Genomic DNA, 17764 nt, shown 5'->3' with positions numbered 1-17764 from the left:
AAAAGGCTGGTGCTTGAGCGCTACTTGAGGTCTATCTGTGCACGTGCCCTGTTCGTACCACATGAACTGAAGGTATTTGTCGTTTTACCAAACGTTTAAAGAAAAGCAGATCGGTGCTGGTCCCGACACAAAAGCCTGAGACCGTGCGTGGCAAGTCGCAGACTTTTTCACGAGTCATCCTTTAACTAGCACTCCGTCTTACCATGACTTTAAATTTCACAGTGGACCAGTTTCCCCCATTAAGGTTTACTGGCAGAAACTCTTACGGTTGTGAATACCAAGCTTAAAATACTTTGTATCGTGAACAAGAGTAATACGCACTTCCGACTCGTTTTGCAAAGGCGGGTCAAAGAGCAAATGAAGCTATAAATTAAGATGAGGCGCTAACAACAAATGAGCAGGATAATATTGCTCCGACTAAATTCAGAAAAAAAAAAAAGTAACAAGTTTCACGCTTGTTAAATGACCAGCCAAACGGTTTAAGCAGCGCAATATTTCCAAAAAGGTATATCTGTCACCCTGCCTGAGCGACACCTTTCGACAGTACATTTACATGCGCACGTTGAAGTTAGTTCTCTCCATCCCCCAAATCAATCAATAATAATAATAATAATAATAATCATCATCATCATCGCAGAATGCTATGGTAATGTGAACATGATGCTTTTGACACTATTATGGAGGTCCACGTATTTAAAGGCTTCTAATCAAACACTTTTTTTTTTTTTTTTTTAAACATATATTCTGATGGCTTGCTTTGATTTGCTATTTAAATGTCGCTGCACATAATTATATGAAATGCATTCCAAAGTTACGTATGGGCAGTTTTATTTGACTCTCTTAGGCTTGTAAATGGTGTGGATGCACTCAAAATATGGATTATTATGAGTGTAACAAGGGGACTGTTGCGGAATGTTTTTCTTTTTTTACTCGGGTTATTTTTTTTCTTGGAAAAACAAAATATGTTCCCCCCCCCCCAGCCTATTTTTATTCAAATATGAACTATGAAAATATAGTTCTGGTGTTAGGCCTGTGATACACAGATTTGCTCAGGCATCAAGTCAACAATGGAAACAAATAGTTGAATTAGGCATTTTATAGACGCTCTGGCACTTGTTCACGTTCATCCATAAACTTGAAAACATTTTTTTGGTCCAAGCGTGCCAACGTCGGTTCCGTGGTTGAAACAAGAGCCAAAGTAAATGGCTGATGCTTTCCTTCTCTCTGCATTTCCATAAAATCTAGTTAGTTTGGGTTCAAAAGTTGAAACAGTCCCCCATTGGGTAAAGCTCGAGAGAATCTCACCCCCCCCCGAAGAATCCATCTTGCGATTTACCTGATAATTGGGATGATGCAGGAAATAATCGGGACATCCAGCCACAGCCATGCTTTGACTTGTTCTGTTCTTCTGTATAATCTACTTGCTTGGATTAGTCCTGCTGGGAAGATGGACCTGCAGAAAAATAATCATCATAAAAGGTGAGTAAAAAATGAATTGGCAATAGGGAAAAAAAAAAAAAAAAAGGAAAGGGATAAACTCACAAGATGGTAATTGATTATTTTTTTTAATAGTCCTTACAAGACTTTAAAAGTTGCTTGTGCTCTTTGCATCAGCTCTGGAGATCTTGGGTGGAGGAACAAAGTATCCGCACCACTGCTGCCAGTGAACAAACACCTCTGAACGCTTACTCCAAAATACACTGCGGGCACCTCTGCAGGTCTAAAGTGAGACCCCCGAGGGTATATTTGGAGTCAAGCTGCTCAGGCTCAAGGCTATGAGCGCTCATATGCTGCAGTTCGTGACCCCTGTTGGTATTCCAAAAATACGGCCCACCATTAATTACAGCTAATTTTATTTGGTGTTCGCATTAGCGCTGGTGAGAAGGTGCGTGCACGTTTCTTTTCTGTTGATGTGCGCCAGTGAGGATATTTACACGTTGCTATGCGTGGGTACGCAAAACAACCATTTTGAGCATGTGCTATTTGAGGACCTTTTTTTAAGGTGGCGCACTTTCGACTGAAACTATTTACGCCCAGGTCGCATCATTAAAAAACGCAATGTTTCAATCGACTCGATCCAACGAGACAAACAAGGTCAGATGTCAAAAACTGACTGACTGAAACTCCGTTTCCTGTCCTCTATTTCCCCCCCCCCCCTTCCAAGAAATCTAGAGAACATTGGGTTTTTATAGAACGTCCAAAAGTGCTCGCAAATGATCAAACCATGAATGAAATCTAAACAAAGACCTTGGCAAGTGTGTAGCAACGGCTGCTGAATGGGCGTCCTTGTCATGAGTGTGCATCCGTATGTGTGCATTGCTGTGTAAATGCTTGTGTGGTCCGGCCAGCTGGCATGCGAGGACGGCTCGTCATTTACACATTATTTACAGACATACAATTCACAACAAAAACAAAACAAATTAACATCAGCCGAAACTCCCCAGGCGACTCCTCATTAGGCGCACACGGATTTGTTTGGCGAGCTGCACTTGGGACTGTATGTTTATTAGGAGTCAGAAGTTGCTTGGTATTGACCAAAAATAAGCTTATATAGCTAACGGTAGAGAACGCAAAAACAAATACAGGTTTCCCGCTGCATAGTACGGGCTCGGCTCACGTCTACTTGTCTGTTTTCCACTTCAAAATAGTAATGAGAGAAACTCAGTCAGATGCGTTGAAACACGGTAACAAAAAAGCAGGTGTCAAAACGGATTTATTTCGCATTTACTTCTCAGCATATTGTTGTCGGCCACGGTAAGAAGATCAATTGTATTTGAGAGGAAACAGGAAAGCGGATCACGGCCGCAGCTTGAACCGTGGCGTATGTCAGCAGGGAAATGAATTCAGGGGTCAAATCCATTTTCCTGACTATGTAAAGAGATATTAAAGTTCAACCAAATGGGAGATCCTTCATCATGCAGCGAGATAATGACCCAAAACACATTGCAAAAACAACTAGAGTTAATCAGGGACAGGAAACGGAAGGCTTTACACTGGCCAAGTCAATGTCCAGACTTGAACCCTATTGAGCAAGCATTTTAACCTGCTAAAGAGGAGATCGAAGGGCGTTTAGCATCTCAACTGAAAGAATTCCCAGTAGCTCAAACCCTGCAAAGGCATGACAAAAGAATGCAAATATTTCTTGATGTCAATGGATCACTGACAAGATGCAGGTATCGCAAGCAAAGGATTTGCAGCTAAAGACGAAGTATTAACAACTCCTAATCCATGTTAAATCAATAATCTTGTTCATCCATTTTGTTGACCGAAAAATGTCTTACCTTCTAAGTTGCGCGTCTGCTCGAGATGTAAATACCTTGAAGGGAACGCCGTCATCTCTTTATGTACAAACTGCTGCAGTACTTTTGGGAGGAAAGTGCAGCATGAAAATCACTTCATGTGAACGCAACACGTGACTATTCCCATCAGTGACTAAGGTGTGGAACAAAAGCGCACTTTTGCTTCATTTCTGCCAGAATCAAAGCCAGTCCAGTGCAAGGATTACAGCCTGTCAGGACTCTTTGATTTGATTCCTTCCGCTTGAACGGCGTACTTAAAATGAACGCCCGACCCTGACCCTGACCCTGACACTGCAATTATCCCTGTGGTGTTGGATCATTCCAGAAAAAGAGACTTTGAGGTGTGGTTGTTCTCCCCATTGGGTAAGGTGACCGCATCTAGACAAACTGAAGTCATCTGAACTGGAAAGAATATTTTGAGTGCACTTTAATGTCCTTGCAATGCCTTCTCTTTTGGCTCCTCTGATAAGGAATGTCTCAAACTTGTATTGCTGTACAATCGACTCCCGGATAGTCGGCGGACTTTACCCTGTCGCTCATTTTGGGGAGGAGCCAATCACAACCACAACCGCCATCCGCTAGCCGTGATTCCTAACGACCAAATGATGTTTGCAGACAGATCACGTGCTGGTGATCAACATGTTTCGTCCATCTCGTCCAATTCTGCCTTTAATCCTCCTTATAGATGAAAAATGTTCAGACTACTTGCGCCGCCTTCCGCATTGTTTCGTAGCACCAGAACATGTGCCAAACATTGCAAATCGGAATTCTTTATCAATGGAGATGCTATAGCGCATATACATTAAGTTCCATTCTATCTTTTGAATACTGTCATGACTTATTTAAGCCACAACTCCTACGTAGCGTAAATAATGGGTAATCCCCCTCCGTCCCCCACTCTCATCTCATTTGAGTCCAATAACAACACCCGGAGAGGAAAATGGAAATATTAAACTTTGAAACTTACATACTGTATAGAGGCTCAAACTAAAGCCCCGGTTGATTTTTTTTTTTTTTTTTTGCCTGATTGTTGGTCAGGGTTGTCTGTCCTGTTAACTTTCTTTTTTTATTTTCCTTCCTTTTTTGGGGTTAATGCTGCATTTCTTTTATTTTTTTCAGTTTGTCAATTTCTTTGTTTCAGCAAGAAAAACTAGCTTACAATTTGGGCAGGTATTGAAGCACCTACAGTACATGTTCAGCTTTAGTCACTTAAATGGCAGAAGAATAAATATTGGGGAAAGGGTGCCCGGTTAATAAGGTCAAAACAAAAGAAAAGAACACTGAATTACTTCTCAAATGATATCTTTTTTGGAAGTAACAATAGCCCTTTGTGTTACTTTTGGATAACGCCATTGCATGCACTGGAGGTTTTATTATCATAAAGTGAAAAAACAGCTGTGCAGCTGTGTCAACGTCTCTCTTTGTGTAGGTAATTGTAAAATGTGTTCATCTTACTCAACTTGCCTCCAGTTGATTGGACTGGACACAGCTGAACACTGGGCTGTTCAGCTCTGTCTGCTCAGCCATCTTTGGAATGCACAGAGCACTTTTTTTTTTTTTTTTTTTTCCCACCCCCCCATATCGGATACTGGGTGAAAAAGTATGTGTGATACAGCAACGGCCCCAATCCCCCTCCGCCCCCCCCCCCCCCCCACAGTTGCCCAAGATATAATATGCGGACATAGACAAAGGTACTGGACCATGGAAAAAAATAAAAGAGTCCCTTTGGGATTGTTATGTCTTATTCTGTCAGTGTGTTCGATGCAATAAAATGCAAAAAAAAAAAAAAAAAAAAAAAAGTTATTTGGCATTCCAGATGTTTGCATTGCAGAAACAAAATGCATAACAATACTGTTATAAAACAATGCAATGGGCACTACCGCCATGAGTTAGCGTGCACCCATCTGTGATTTACTCTGCTTCTAAAAAAAAAAAACATAGTTTTGTGTGACTCCAAAAAGTTGATTCGATCATAAGCAACTTCCTGTCAGGAAAAAAAAAGTAAACCTTTCCTATGTAATGACTAATTTAGTGTCAGCTTTTGAAATGTCAATTTGTATTCCCTTTCTGTAATTGTATGTGGGAAAAGGTAGCATCCTCACTCCATTTGCACAACATCACGAAAAACAAAGATTCCTAATCATTTGAGGTCCACTGCATTGTTGCCCAGACAGAGATGTTTGTTTTGGTTTTTACTTGACATAACAGAAGCACAAACAAAACCAGAAATGCATGTTCTGAAATGACCACAGAGTCATCGCCTGTGTTTTTATACACGCGTGCAACTGTGGTGGCTATGAACTATTAATGTAGTCTCGTGGTGAATTTCAATTTCACAGTTTCAACAAAAACGTCATGAATTTGGCAAAATAGACATTTTCGGCTGTTCAAAATAAAAGCGCGACCTGCGTCATGTGCAGTCTGTATATGTATGGATATTCCTTGATCGCCAAGGTCCAGTCCTGAACATTTAAGACATCCAAACATCTTGATAAGATTGTTTCTTTAGGAAAATTGATGGGATGGACAAGGCAAGTCGACCCGAACATCGTGAGTCCAGAAAACAGTCACACCCGGCCGGTTCAATATCAACCCAATGCATCACCACTAGAGCACATCCGCTACCTCCCTCTTCCCCAAAATCCTACCCCACTTCCCATGGTTGAGCCCCCCACATCCAGTCCAGAACATAACCTTAATTGAAAAAAAAAAAAAAGTCTTGTCTCCGGCCCATTGAAAGGACTGTACTGACCGTACCGCAACCCCAACAGAGGGCAGGTCAATTATTGCAGTGTGTACGTTTAAACTTTCAATGAGAATATTGGAGGGGTGACGCTCGGAGTTAGCAAAACTTCCTATGGCCACATGACCAACAGAACCATGATATCGAGTATGTAGCCGTAATTGCGATGAGACTACTGAACACCTTAATTGCCTGTACATGTTTCGTGTTCTTCTGATTCAAACTTGCGCTTAAAAGCTTCAACAGTGTGCCCACATTTTTAAACATCTTTTTTGAACTTGGAACAGTCTCGACACTCGTCAGACCCGTGAACTCGACAGTTGGACATGCACGCTCCAATGCTCATTTGAATGTACTAAGGTATTCCAAGTGTCTCTGACACTATTCCAAGTGTCTCTGACACTATTCCAAGTGTCTCTGACACTGTCTTTTTCATTCCAATAATCCACTTTCAGCAGCATGTGAGACAAATGAGTTTGCCGGTGCGAGCGTGGATGCGCGTGTGCGGCCTGCCTGTTATTCCTTCCGCAATGCAACAGAGCGAGTTGAACAGAGCATCTCTGTCTTCTGTTTTAATCAGCAGATTAGATGGTAGTCACTCCTCACTGGATGTGCTTGTTGCACATGTTGATTAGTCATTAATTGGCAGCGTTCATTATTTGAGAGCAGCAGCGTAAAGTGGGGCTATAAGAGAGGGCCTGATGTCATGCCGGGGGAGACTGAATAGCACCAGTCAATGAGAGAAAGGTCTTTTTGGAATCCTAATTGGATGAGGATTTGTCGAGAACCAGTCTTATGCAATGGCAAGAGGAATGCTTTGGGGGTATTGGTAACCTCAGATTGGACGACCTTGGTTTGAACATTAGCCCAACTGCTAGTGGCACTATAACCAGCAACAAGTCATTTTAACATTTAATGACGCACACTCATGTGCGGCCACTATGGAGGAAAGGGAAATGGATTTATCTTATTTACTCTGCGGAATGCTAACAACGCTAGCAGAAGCCTGAAGGTTATGTACTAACTAGACTTTACGCCACTTTTATCGGGCTGATCGGTATCGGCATTCGCCGATTCGATCAATGACGTCATCGATCGGATCCGCAAAAGACATTTACTCCGCGTTGCCATCGCGCGCAGTATATTTGAATCCAAAAGCTCGTTTATTTTTAGCCTTGTCGTGCGACTTTTGATGTTAGTATTGGAAATATCTGACGGCCAATAAAGTTATAAAAAAAAAACAACATGTTGGCGGTGTGGAACAAACAACACGTCCGAGACAGACAACACGTAATGCCGGGGGTCAGACGACAAGACAAATTTGCTCTTTCATGCTAGCACTATATCAGGACTACTACAATAAAATCTTGTATTCAGTTACCACCGCATCACGTTTTTTACGATCATTGGGCTTTATACAACCGGATACACTCGTTACCGTGGCGACGACAACAAGAGTGGAGCGCGCCGACTTTGCATTATAAGGCCAAAATGGGGAAAAACGAGTGTTGGTGGTCACCAGTGCTCAGGACAGGAGAGGACGTCCGTTTAAGGCTCGCTTGAGGTATGCTCGAGTACTTTGAATACGATACGGCTCGCAAGCAGGCAACAAAACGTTATGTAGCCTAGCAAGCTACTGCTAGCCGAGTACTAACACCGACTTCTACTTGGAACTGTTCATAACTCCTTGTACCTTGACTCAGGCCCCAGTTCAAAGCATGATGCTGCTACCACCATGCTTCAATGTAGGTGTGGTGTTCTTTTGCTGAACAGTGTTGTTTTTGTGACAAACGTACCTTTTGGAGTTCTAGACAAAAGGTTCAAGCTCGGTTTCATCGTACCATAACACGTCCCACATGCGTTTGGGAGATTTCATGTGTTTTTGCCCAAATGTAGCCGGTCTTAGATGATTTTCTTTGTAGGGTTAGGCTTCCGTCTTGACATAGGAAGAAGACGGGAGATTGTTGTCACGTATACTTAACAGCCAGAAGTTGCCAGAGGTTCCTGCACCTCCTTCGGCGTTGCCGTCTGCCTCTTTGGCAGACACCCTGACAGATTGTCTTGTGGTCTATTCATTAATTTTGGAGCGACGTCCACTTCTTGGTAATGTCAATGTTGTTCCATATTTTCTCCACTTGATGACGACGGTCCTCACAGTCCTCCATGGTTTATTTAATGCCTTGTAAATGTTTTCATATGTCAGATACCTTTGATGCTGTGGAAGCTCTCTGTGGACCATGGCTTGTAGCGTAAGATGTGACAAGATAAATTCCAGGAAAAGCCTACAAGAACATCTGAACTTTGTTTGAGGCATTTTAAATGGTGGCAGGTGTGTGTTGACGCCCATTTAAGATGACTTGGAATGTTATTGGTTAATTCTGAACATCCCCAGTGATAAGAGATTGTGCACACTCGTTCAACCATCTTATCTCAGTCGTTTATTATACACTTCCCCTCTCTAAAAGATGTTCCCCCCCCCCCCCCCCCCCCACTGTTGTACAGGTTACCTGGCACATTACTGGTGGATTATTACTACCTCACAAAAGTAAGCTAACAAGTAAGGCGCAAGCGTCCACCAATGATGAACTTTTTAGAAGACTGAAAATTGTAGCGCAACTATTTGTGTTTGCTAGTCAGCAGGACAGAAGAACGACAAGTTACAGTACGATTCCCAAGGGAGGACCGTTTTATTGTTGCCATGGTGACTCCAACAAAAATTCCAAACTTCATCAAGATCCTCCCCAAAATTAAATGGGGTGCTTCTTTGCTCTTTCGTGATCTCGCTATGAAGTTACACAACTGTATTTGTTGTACTATTTATGCTGTGAAAAAGGTCAGTAACGTTAGCGGTGGCCTTCGAATTCGATCAAACTGAGGAAATGGTCCCAGACTGACAGTAAAGGTGACACACAGTATTGGAATTTGTAGTTATACTACTACACTACAACCACAAAAAAGGGCCACAATTTGTTTTTTTACTATTTATTTTGTCACACACGACTGTGCGGCCATTTGCACGTGACCCACCCGCGCCATCGGTCCATCAGGTGTCGAGTTGCCCGCGAAAAATAAAGGTCACAATCTTGCCTCCCGCACAGGCTATTTCAGCCATATTGTATTTGGACCACGACCAGACAGTGAGAAACTTGATCCATGGCACACTCTTGAGGTTAGACAAGTCAGCGCTGCATCGCCCTAGGTCTGGTTTGTATAGGGACGTGCTGTCCTTTGAGAATTGTACTTCTTAGAATTGCTGCTTGCGCAGCAGATTACGTAGCGCTTATTGGAAAGAGATTTGATAGTCGTCACACTTGAATAGTTAACTTGCACTTAAAGTCCCTGCAAAGCAAAAAGAGGAATTCAAAATTGGACACACCACAGAAAAGAGTGTTGTTCACAACCCAGCCAAATTTTAAGGATTAAAAAAAAATCATAATAATAATAAAAAGGCAAAATATGAACTCAAAATTGTGAAAAATCATGCAGTCGTCTCCTCTCAAATGCCGCGGGCGTGTGCGCTCCGTGCTGAAACCACGCCCCGCTCAAACATCAACTGTCAATTAAATACCACGACCACAACCGGAAAAATGGAGCCCACTTTGTCAAGCGATGTCTTTTTTTAAGCAACTTTCTTAAATCCTACGCATCGCTACAGGTTTGAGCAAGCACAGCCAGAATCCTGCCTTAGAATCAACCTTGTTCCTCTCAGTCTGCAGCAGAAGTCCTTTTTTCCCTCCCATTTAGAGGTTAGGAATATGTATTGGTCCAATACAACCAAACATTAGCCACTTAAAGCTTAAACGGCAATAACCAGAGGCGAAGGCGCCCAAAAACTCAGGAACAGAATTGGTGAAAAACAGTTTAACGCCATATCTATTCTCCACAATTCAGTACTACCTAGTACTTTTCAGTCTTTTCCCATTTTCGGCAATCATCGTTAAACCTCTGTAATGCATAGCCAAGCGACAGTTAAGTATTTGGCAAATGAACTCAGGAAAGAGCTTACCTGTATATGAGGCAGACAAAAGAGTGATAATGCAACTTGGGCCAAACTGTAGCCAACAAACATAGAGCAGAGTTGACTGTCACTGGATTACATTTTGTCCAGCTGAGTATTTGGCCACAGAAAGAAGAGCTGCTTTCAGGTCCAGTCAATTGATGGACATCAAGTGTGCTGCGGTGCCCCAGCGGGCATTGGGTTAATGTCATTACATCAGGGAGGGGGGCATTAACAGTGTATAAACCTCGACTAACTAGCGGTGAATGACTGTTGGCTGACGCAAGACCCAATGGAATGCTGCCGAGAGCACAAACACAAGCTCTTATAGCTCCAATACCACTCAATAGGATATGTCCACCACTTTTATGCTACATCTAAGTACAAGCACTCAACTGAAATGGCATGCTGCCATCTCAATGAAACCATACAATTCAAATTCAACCGTTATGTCGATGCTAACGAGGAATAAACTATCCAGGAATACCCTAAACTGGTTAAAATGGCATCTGTCCGATCGCACCCAGCGTGCACTTATAAATAAATCATAATGCGATATCAGCTGCAAATACTTGCACCGTGGGAGGGCCGCAAGGGTCCGTCTTAGGTCTGCTTGTTTTTCCATATTGTACATAAATGAGTTACCATTTGTATGTGATGATGTGGAAAGCCAAACGTATGCAGATGACACAGTCATCCACACACATTCGGCTCAAGTTGCTAACAAGCTACAGGCATCTGCGGCCATGGAGAAAGTATCCAAATCAAATGTTACGCTAGTTAAACTTGGGATTTTTCATCTGCTTTTTACATTGTCATCCTTGCACTGCATGTTTTGACAATTTTTTTCAGTGATGCATTTTGATGTCAATTTTAGGAATCTGTGTTAGTTGTCATGTACCCCAATTTGACATTTGTTAAACAGGTTTTGCTCCACTTATTTTTTTTGTTCTGGACTACCGATAATCAGCTTTCTGCTACATCTGGTGCAAGCATCTCTTCATGTCTTTTGATATTGATATGTGAACTTTGTCCAGAAACATACTAAAAAGCATTTAAAAAAGTAAGAACAATGGTAATGCGCTACATCTGTGTGCCAGAAAACAAGCTCATAAAGTACGTAAAATGAGATGTCACTTGACACATCAGTGGTCTAATTGGTCAATCAAACATTTTCGGCCCCCCAAAATTGTTGCATCTGTGACACACACAACTTTCTTGGGATTTATTAAGACAAAACATGTTTCGAATGCTGCAATGAGATGAGTATACTTTTTGTGTACAATTATGAGCAATACGTGCTTGTCAGCAGCCTTTTGGCAGCCTGTAGTCCTGCAGAGTTCATTGTTGTGAGCACTGATTTGTAATAGCAGGCCTGAGCGCGAACCACAGCTCGAGCTGCCGGCCGCCTTGCGCGCAGCGGTGGGACCGCACCATAAGTGAACGAAAGTAGGGATTCATGGGAAAAGGCAGGAAGGAGAAATTCTCTTTGGTTACGGATGGGGACGTGTTCAAAATGTTTGTCGTTTGCAGTCCTTGGTCAGGAAGGGGCAAAATTGGGGCAAAAACAGCCCCATTTTTTGCGTCTGACATAATACGTCCGTGGGGCACATTTCCCACACAACAGAGATTTGCTCATGCATTTGTTTACAACTGGCATGGTTTGTACATTTCTACGGTACGTTTTTGTCCCATCTGTGTACAGTAAAATATTTACCCATTTGCAGTGGCAGTTGGCCATGAGAGGGCGCTAGGGTGTTGCCCCACCACTCATCACATTTGCCACGATTAAATGAAAATGAAATAATCAATGAAAATATTTCAAAATATATGTATATATTTTCTTAGAGGAGAAGAAGAATATTGATGAGTGATAACAGTCAAGTTGTTTCATTCATCTGTGCTGTCTGACATGCTTTTGCACTGGGGCCCAAAAAAAAATCTTTATCCACAGACTCTTATTAAAAGTTTCAAATGCACAGTAGCTCCTCTTCAACACACGCGATAGAAGCATGTCGGGGCGCAGCCGACATCACATCCGTCTGTCATTGAGTACGATTGATTCGACAGGGCGAGCCTCGTGAGTTTAAGATGGTCAGATGGAGAATTAGAGATGCAAAATCGAAAGGAAAAAAAAGTCACCAAAGGCAAAACACGTCAAGAGACCCTCAACGTTAAAAACGCATTGACCTGATCAGCCGAACATCAGCAGTCGAAAGACGGGTACCTGGTACAGTAACAGGGCTTGGCTAACTGCGTGTTGTGAGGTTAATAAAGAAAAAAAAAAAAAATCTTTTTTTTTTTTTAACGTTAAAAAAAATTGACAAAAAAATTCTGAAAAAAAAAAAAAAAAAATCTTCAACTAGGTGAATCCACGGGTGCCGAACCACGAGGATGCATGTGTACACTGTACTGTATATTCCTAGAAATTGAGTATATGAGGTGTTTGAGAAAAGTGTCAGGACTGGCTGGCGTCACAAAGGAAATATCACAAAGAAACTTCTAATACAAAGTACAAACAATTCTTCCGCTAAGAAGTAATCCCACTGGTGTCTAACACTTTCACAGCCTTCTCTGCCACATCTTCTTCCAGGATCTTCCACAGCTCTGTCATCATCACGGCCATCTTGATGTTGTCCACGTCTTCAAAATAGGTCCCTTTGATGACCCACATGAGCTTGAGAAAGAGAGGGGGGCGGGGGGGGGGGGGGGGGGGGAGAGAACAAATCCCACAGAGGCAGGTCGGTGTGTCGGGAAGTTGCTCCGGCACGGCCAGGAAGTGTCGGATGCTCAGGGCGTCGTGAGCAATAGCGTCGTCACGGTGAAGAAGCCATGAGTTGGAAATATATCCTCTGTGAAACCAGGCCTGGAATTCTTCTGACACACCGAGACGCATCGAGAGGTTGAACAAAAAAAATATCTCATTGATCGGAGCGTCTGGAAGATGTTTTATTCTGAAAATCAGGTGCATCTGCCTGCACCTTTATACACATGGCAAGCCGGTCATCTTGGTCATGTGATGCGGTAGTTAAAAAAGTCAAGCCACGAGCTGGCAAAAAGGAGTTAAAAAAAACAACAACAACAAAAAAACATCTTTGGAGAGCCTCTTTGGAAAAGACAAAAGCCAAATGATGAGACAGGGGAAGAGCCTATATCAGCAGTCCTACTTAAAATACTGGTTTATGTGACTCAAATAATAATAATAAAAAAAGAATAAATAAAATTAAATTTCAGAGTAGACTGGATACAAATAACACACTTTGGGTGTCAATCTATCCTATTAACCAGAGATGGGACAAACTCAGTGAAGAGGAACAAGCACAGGGCTCCCAATAATTACTGGGGGGGAAAAATATAATAAACGTAATGGTGAGTTGTATTTATAAATGTGTTTTCATTTGTATGCTGGCCCATCAAAATATTGCTTTACGTGAAAGCTGTCTGTAGTGCAAAAAAAAATAAAAAAGCGTTGCTGTACAACACATACTGCGGTGATTCTCAGTGTGTAGTGTACTATGTGTGCGCCCTCTTGTGGTACACGTAAGAACCACTGCTCAAGAACAGTTCAGTTGTATTTAACTTTTGAGTTCAATACATTTGAATTAAATCTTTAACAACAGTTTCTTTTTGAATATTTAGGTCACTTCTTTAAAAAAATAAAATAAAAAAATCTGCAATTGAGGGAGTTTTTTTTATTTTATTTCCTACATTCAATCACAGTGTTAATGTTCAAACTCCACAATGTTACAGTAGTGTACAATATTATTAAATATAATGAAACTTCAATTTTAACTATTTATTTTTTTTAAGTGGTAATCGGTGTTTGAGAACCACTGTCCCCATGCTACATATGATAAAATATGCAAATGAGAGCGGGCGTTGAAAGGCGCGTAGGTTCACTCAAAATTAAACTCAGTCAAGCTGCCACCAAACTGAGGATTCCACTCGGGGACCCCACGCGGTGGGACAAGGCGAGCATTCCCTGGAAAAGGCCACCCCACCCCCGAGAGGCGACCGCTGCCAAACTGTCCCGCTGGATGCAAGAAAATACAAATAACATTACAAAATAAAATTATAATGAAGTATCCCGTGTAGCCTCCTCTTGACTGATGTTAAGCAATCGTCAACAACATGACGTGATGGCAGCAGGCGAGCTTGAATTAGAGAAGCTGAAAAGAAAAGTCCCCAAAACACAAGCGCACCCCAACGCCGCGGCGGACTGCAGAGTTGCCCCAAGCGAGACCGCAACGACAAGACTTTAGTTCGAGTTGAGCGGCCGACAACACTCGCGACTTTGGCCACGCCCGGACGCCCTCACCAGCGCGGCCGGCGGTACCGTAACGCGGTCGTCCGGTAGCACTCACCTCACAGCAGCCTCGGGTAAGCGGGCAAGCGGGCTCCGAGCCTCGCACGGCCGTGTGGAGGTGTGACGGGGCCGGGTCAGGCCGCGGCGGTCAACATTCCCTGGCCGGGCAAAAGACGACGCGCGGGACGGGGAGAGCCTGGAGGCGACCAGGAGGAAAGACTCAAGTAGTTGTGACGGCCGAAGAAGAAGAAGAAGGAGAAGAAGAAGAAGAAGAAGACTCCCAAGTCTGTCATCTCGAGCCGCCAAGCAGGAGGACACACACATTTACGCGCACACGCCCGGGCGCAGGCACGCAAGGCTTCCTCTCCGCCCCTTGAAGCCTGGCCACGCCTTCCGCGCGAGGGCCGAACAGTGGTGCGTTCACGGATACTGGGGAAGCTCAGCACCTTTGTTCGTCACTCATCTTGGAGTACAAGTACACTTTATGTGAATACCACAGGAGGCAAAATCACTGTACCCACACTCTGAACTTAAATAGAAGTACACAATGCCTTTAAAAAAAAAAAAAAAAAAAAAAAAAAAAGGGTTTATATATATATATATATATATATCGTAAAATAGAAACACTGATTTGACTCCTAAAAAAAAAAAAGTATTCGTGAATATGAAATGGACTAAATGGACTACAAAGATAAGATTTTTTTTTTTTTACCACCGGTGCCAAATGTACGGAAGCTGCCACACCAGGGTAAAAAAAGGTTGAAAATAAAATCAAAAAAATACTAGCTACGTTACTACGCTACCCTTCTATAATACTGTAAACAAAAAAAAAATATAAAAAATATACCCTAACCCTTACATAAAAAATAAGCTTCAGTGTTTAAAAATATTTAAGATTTAAAGACACACATCGCCTTAGCTACGGCAATGAAGTATTTGTACATATACTTCCCACCGTTACATGATACTTGGCACTCCAATTCACTTTTGTCTACATTCATTTTAACAAGGCAACGTTGACTCACTTGACCTATGGTAAGGATACGATTATGGGTCACCAAGGGCATGATGTTAAGTATACGATTCTGAATTCAAAGCTTTACTCAGGACAAGCAACTCAGAAATCCAAACACCAGCGGCATGTGTTGCTTATTGGACAAGTCGGGTCGGGTCATGTCTCACCGCTCCGGTTTCCTTCCTAGCGCTGTTAAGATTTTATTTGTCAGAGCCTCATAGGGGTATTGCGTAAGACCCCTCTGATCTTTATGTGACTGAGAACAACATCAAGAGGTTTACATTCGGACAAGTGTTGTTGCAATTCATACTAGAAACTGCTTCAGTGGAGAAAACCGGTTAGCACCAGTTAAGAAGATTGCGTTTTCACATGACAGATTTGATGATGGAATCATACAACTGTGTTAGGCGTTCTTTTAGATTTTACATTCGTATTATTTATTTAAGAGGCGACGGAAGAAATATGGCATTTAATTCAACAAAGAGAAGAAGAATGCGACGCACTACACAGTGGGGTGCATTCATTCATTCATCTTCCGTTACGCTGATCGTCGCGCGGGTCGCGGGCGTGCTTGAGCCTATCCCAGCTATCTTCGGGCGGGAGGCGTGGTACGCCCTGAACCGGTGGCCAGCCGGTTCAGCCGGTACCCCAATGTTAAATGAAAACATTTCGTTTTGTGTACCCATCACAACTGCAAACTATACTGAACTGTCTTACTTGGTCAAAACAGGGCTAGCGTCTACTATTTGCCCCCAAATTGGTCATCCCACGCAAGGCGCAATTGAGACTTTGGGTGGGAACACGCCACGGGAGTCTGAAGAGTCGTCAGCGTGTGGTTCGGGACAGCGGGGTGCCCGTACTTTCGCAACAATGCCTTAAAAACAGCTGACACGTAAGGCAGACAGGAGATGCTCACACAAACAGAGGCACGCACATACCACGTCAATCCTAAACCGTCCGCCGCTATGGAAACAACAAAACCTTCTCGCTGCGACACCGAGACATAAACGCAACGCACACTGTGCTTATTTCACCTCCTCAAACACTCGGCACCGCACAGGCCTCTTGTTTCAAGTGATTGATCAGTTACTTTGTCGACCCCCAAACATTAGAAAACAAAGTCAACGCAACACCCCGCTGGTTGCGGGTGTCGCTGCCTCCATCACTCCCGAGTCCGCCAGCCAACACGAACAAAAGGCTGTGTAACGTGAGCGAAGGCCGTCGGTGAAAGGACAGCGGTCGGAGGCGCGGAAATTCTAAAGCTTTTCACGATTCATAATTCAGCGTTCACTTAAGAACAAGACAAGATCTGCAGAACTTACACCACAACATGCAGTCCACTCCAAACAAAATGAAGATCTGTGTTGAGGGCAGGAACTGTGAACTGAAATGTTACCGTTTGAAACGTACAATCAACAAAATGTTACCGTTTGAAATGTACAATCAATGAAAAAAAGAAATGTGATCAATTTGGCCATGCGGCCGTCCACAACTCATCGCTATATAGCTTTACCCTTGATTTCAAGTAGAGCTGTCCAAGTCATTCTTTTTGACTTTTGTTGCTAAACCGAGGCAAATTATCCGGCCAAGAGACGACAGTAGTCTCCTTTGCGTGAGGCTGCGGTGCATCCCCCACGAGCCTCCGTGTGCGCGCAAATGTTTGACAGACTATTCAGTCAGTAGTCTCTGAGTGACTTCTTGTCCTGCCGTACCCAATTACAAAATAATAACATACATTTGAGGCATGAGATAGGATGAATTTTCAAAAGATCATTTTCATAATATACAGTGACCGTTTTTTTTTTTTTTTTATATAAATTGCAAACACTCGCTTAAGTGTTGCACTAGGTTTGAAAGAACCCAATGCAACGTATGTGTGTGTATTGCAACATTGTACAACCTCCTTTGCTATTATTTGTGGTTGTTTGGCATCACGTTTTGTACTCAACACATAGAACAAGCCTCAAAGGTGCAATTCATGCAGTCAACACAACTTGGCTCCGACCGCAGCGGTGAAACATCCTCTCTTTTGCAATTCAGATCGTATTATCTTCTCCTTTGAGATCGCCACCAGGAGTATTTTGAGCATAAGAGGAATTTCCCACTAGGGGAACTATTAGAGGGTTCTTCTTTTTCAAGATGTCCAACGTGCTGCACATGTTGCTGTATCTGGAAGCAGCGAGTGCCGAGAGTCATGTTGTGCAGCCACAGTGATGAGTCAGGCCGCCGGGCTGCTGCCGGGAAAAGCAGCTGGACCGTGGCGAGCGCGAGGGAGCGAGATGTTAAGACTATATTTCACCGGGGCAGCCGAACTACTGGAAATGACACAAGCCCCCTGGGATGCTTTTACAAATCACTGGATTGCGCCTTTTCTACTCCAATAAAGACATTACAAAAAGCACTG

At 42.9% G+C, this 17764-nt stretch overlaps 1 protein-coding gene across 3 annotated transcripts in view; it reads right to left on the bottom strand.

The window, feature by feature from the left end:
• Positions 1-14688, bottom strand: part of LOC133480191 (growth factor receptor-bound protein 10-like) — a 53902-nt gene extending 39214 nt beyond the window's left edge. For 2 of the 3 annotated variants that reach the window (XM_061777945.1, XM_061777946.1), the window contains exons 1-2: positions 14404-14687; positions 1337-1453 (exon numbers count right to left, since the gene is read on the bottom strand). In XM_061777945.1, the coding sequence (XP_061633929.1) occupies positions 1337-1387 (51 nt within the window). In that variant the 5' untranslated portion in view covers positions 1388-1453; positions 14404-14687. Of the gene's footprint in view, positions 1-1336; positions 1454-14403 lie in introns of all 3 variants that reach the window. The other variant, XM_061777947.1, reaches the window with a different exon arrangement.
• Between the last annotated feature and the right edge of the window lie 3076 nt (positions 14689-17764).

This window comes from Phyllopteryx taeniolatus, chromosome 6 (genome assembly GCF_024500385.1).
Source record: "Phyllopteryx taeniolatus isolate TA_2022b chromosome 6, UOR_Ptae_1.2, whole genome shotgun sequence".
Lineage (NCBI taxonomy): Eukaryota > Metazoa > Chordata > Actinopteri > Syngnathiformes > Syngnathidae > Phyllopteryx > Phyllopteryx taeniolatus.
Note: the sequence above shows the minus strand (reverse complement) of the source record. Positions and strands in the feature narration are given on the sequence as shown.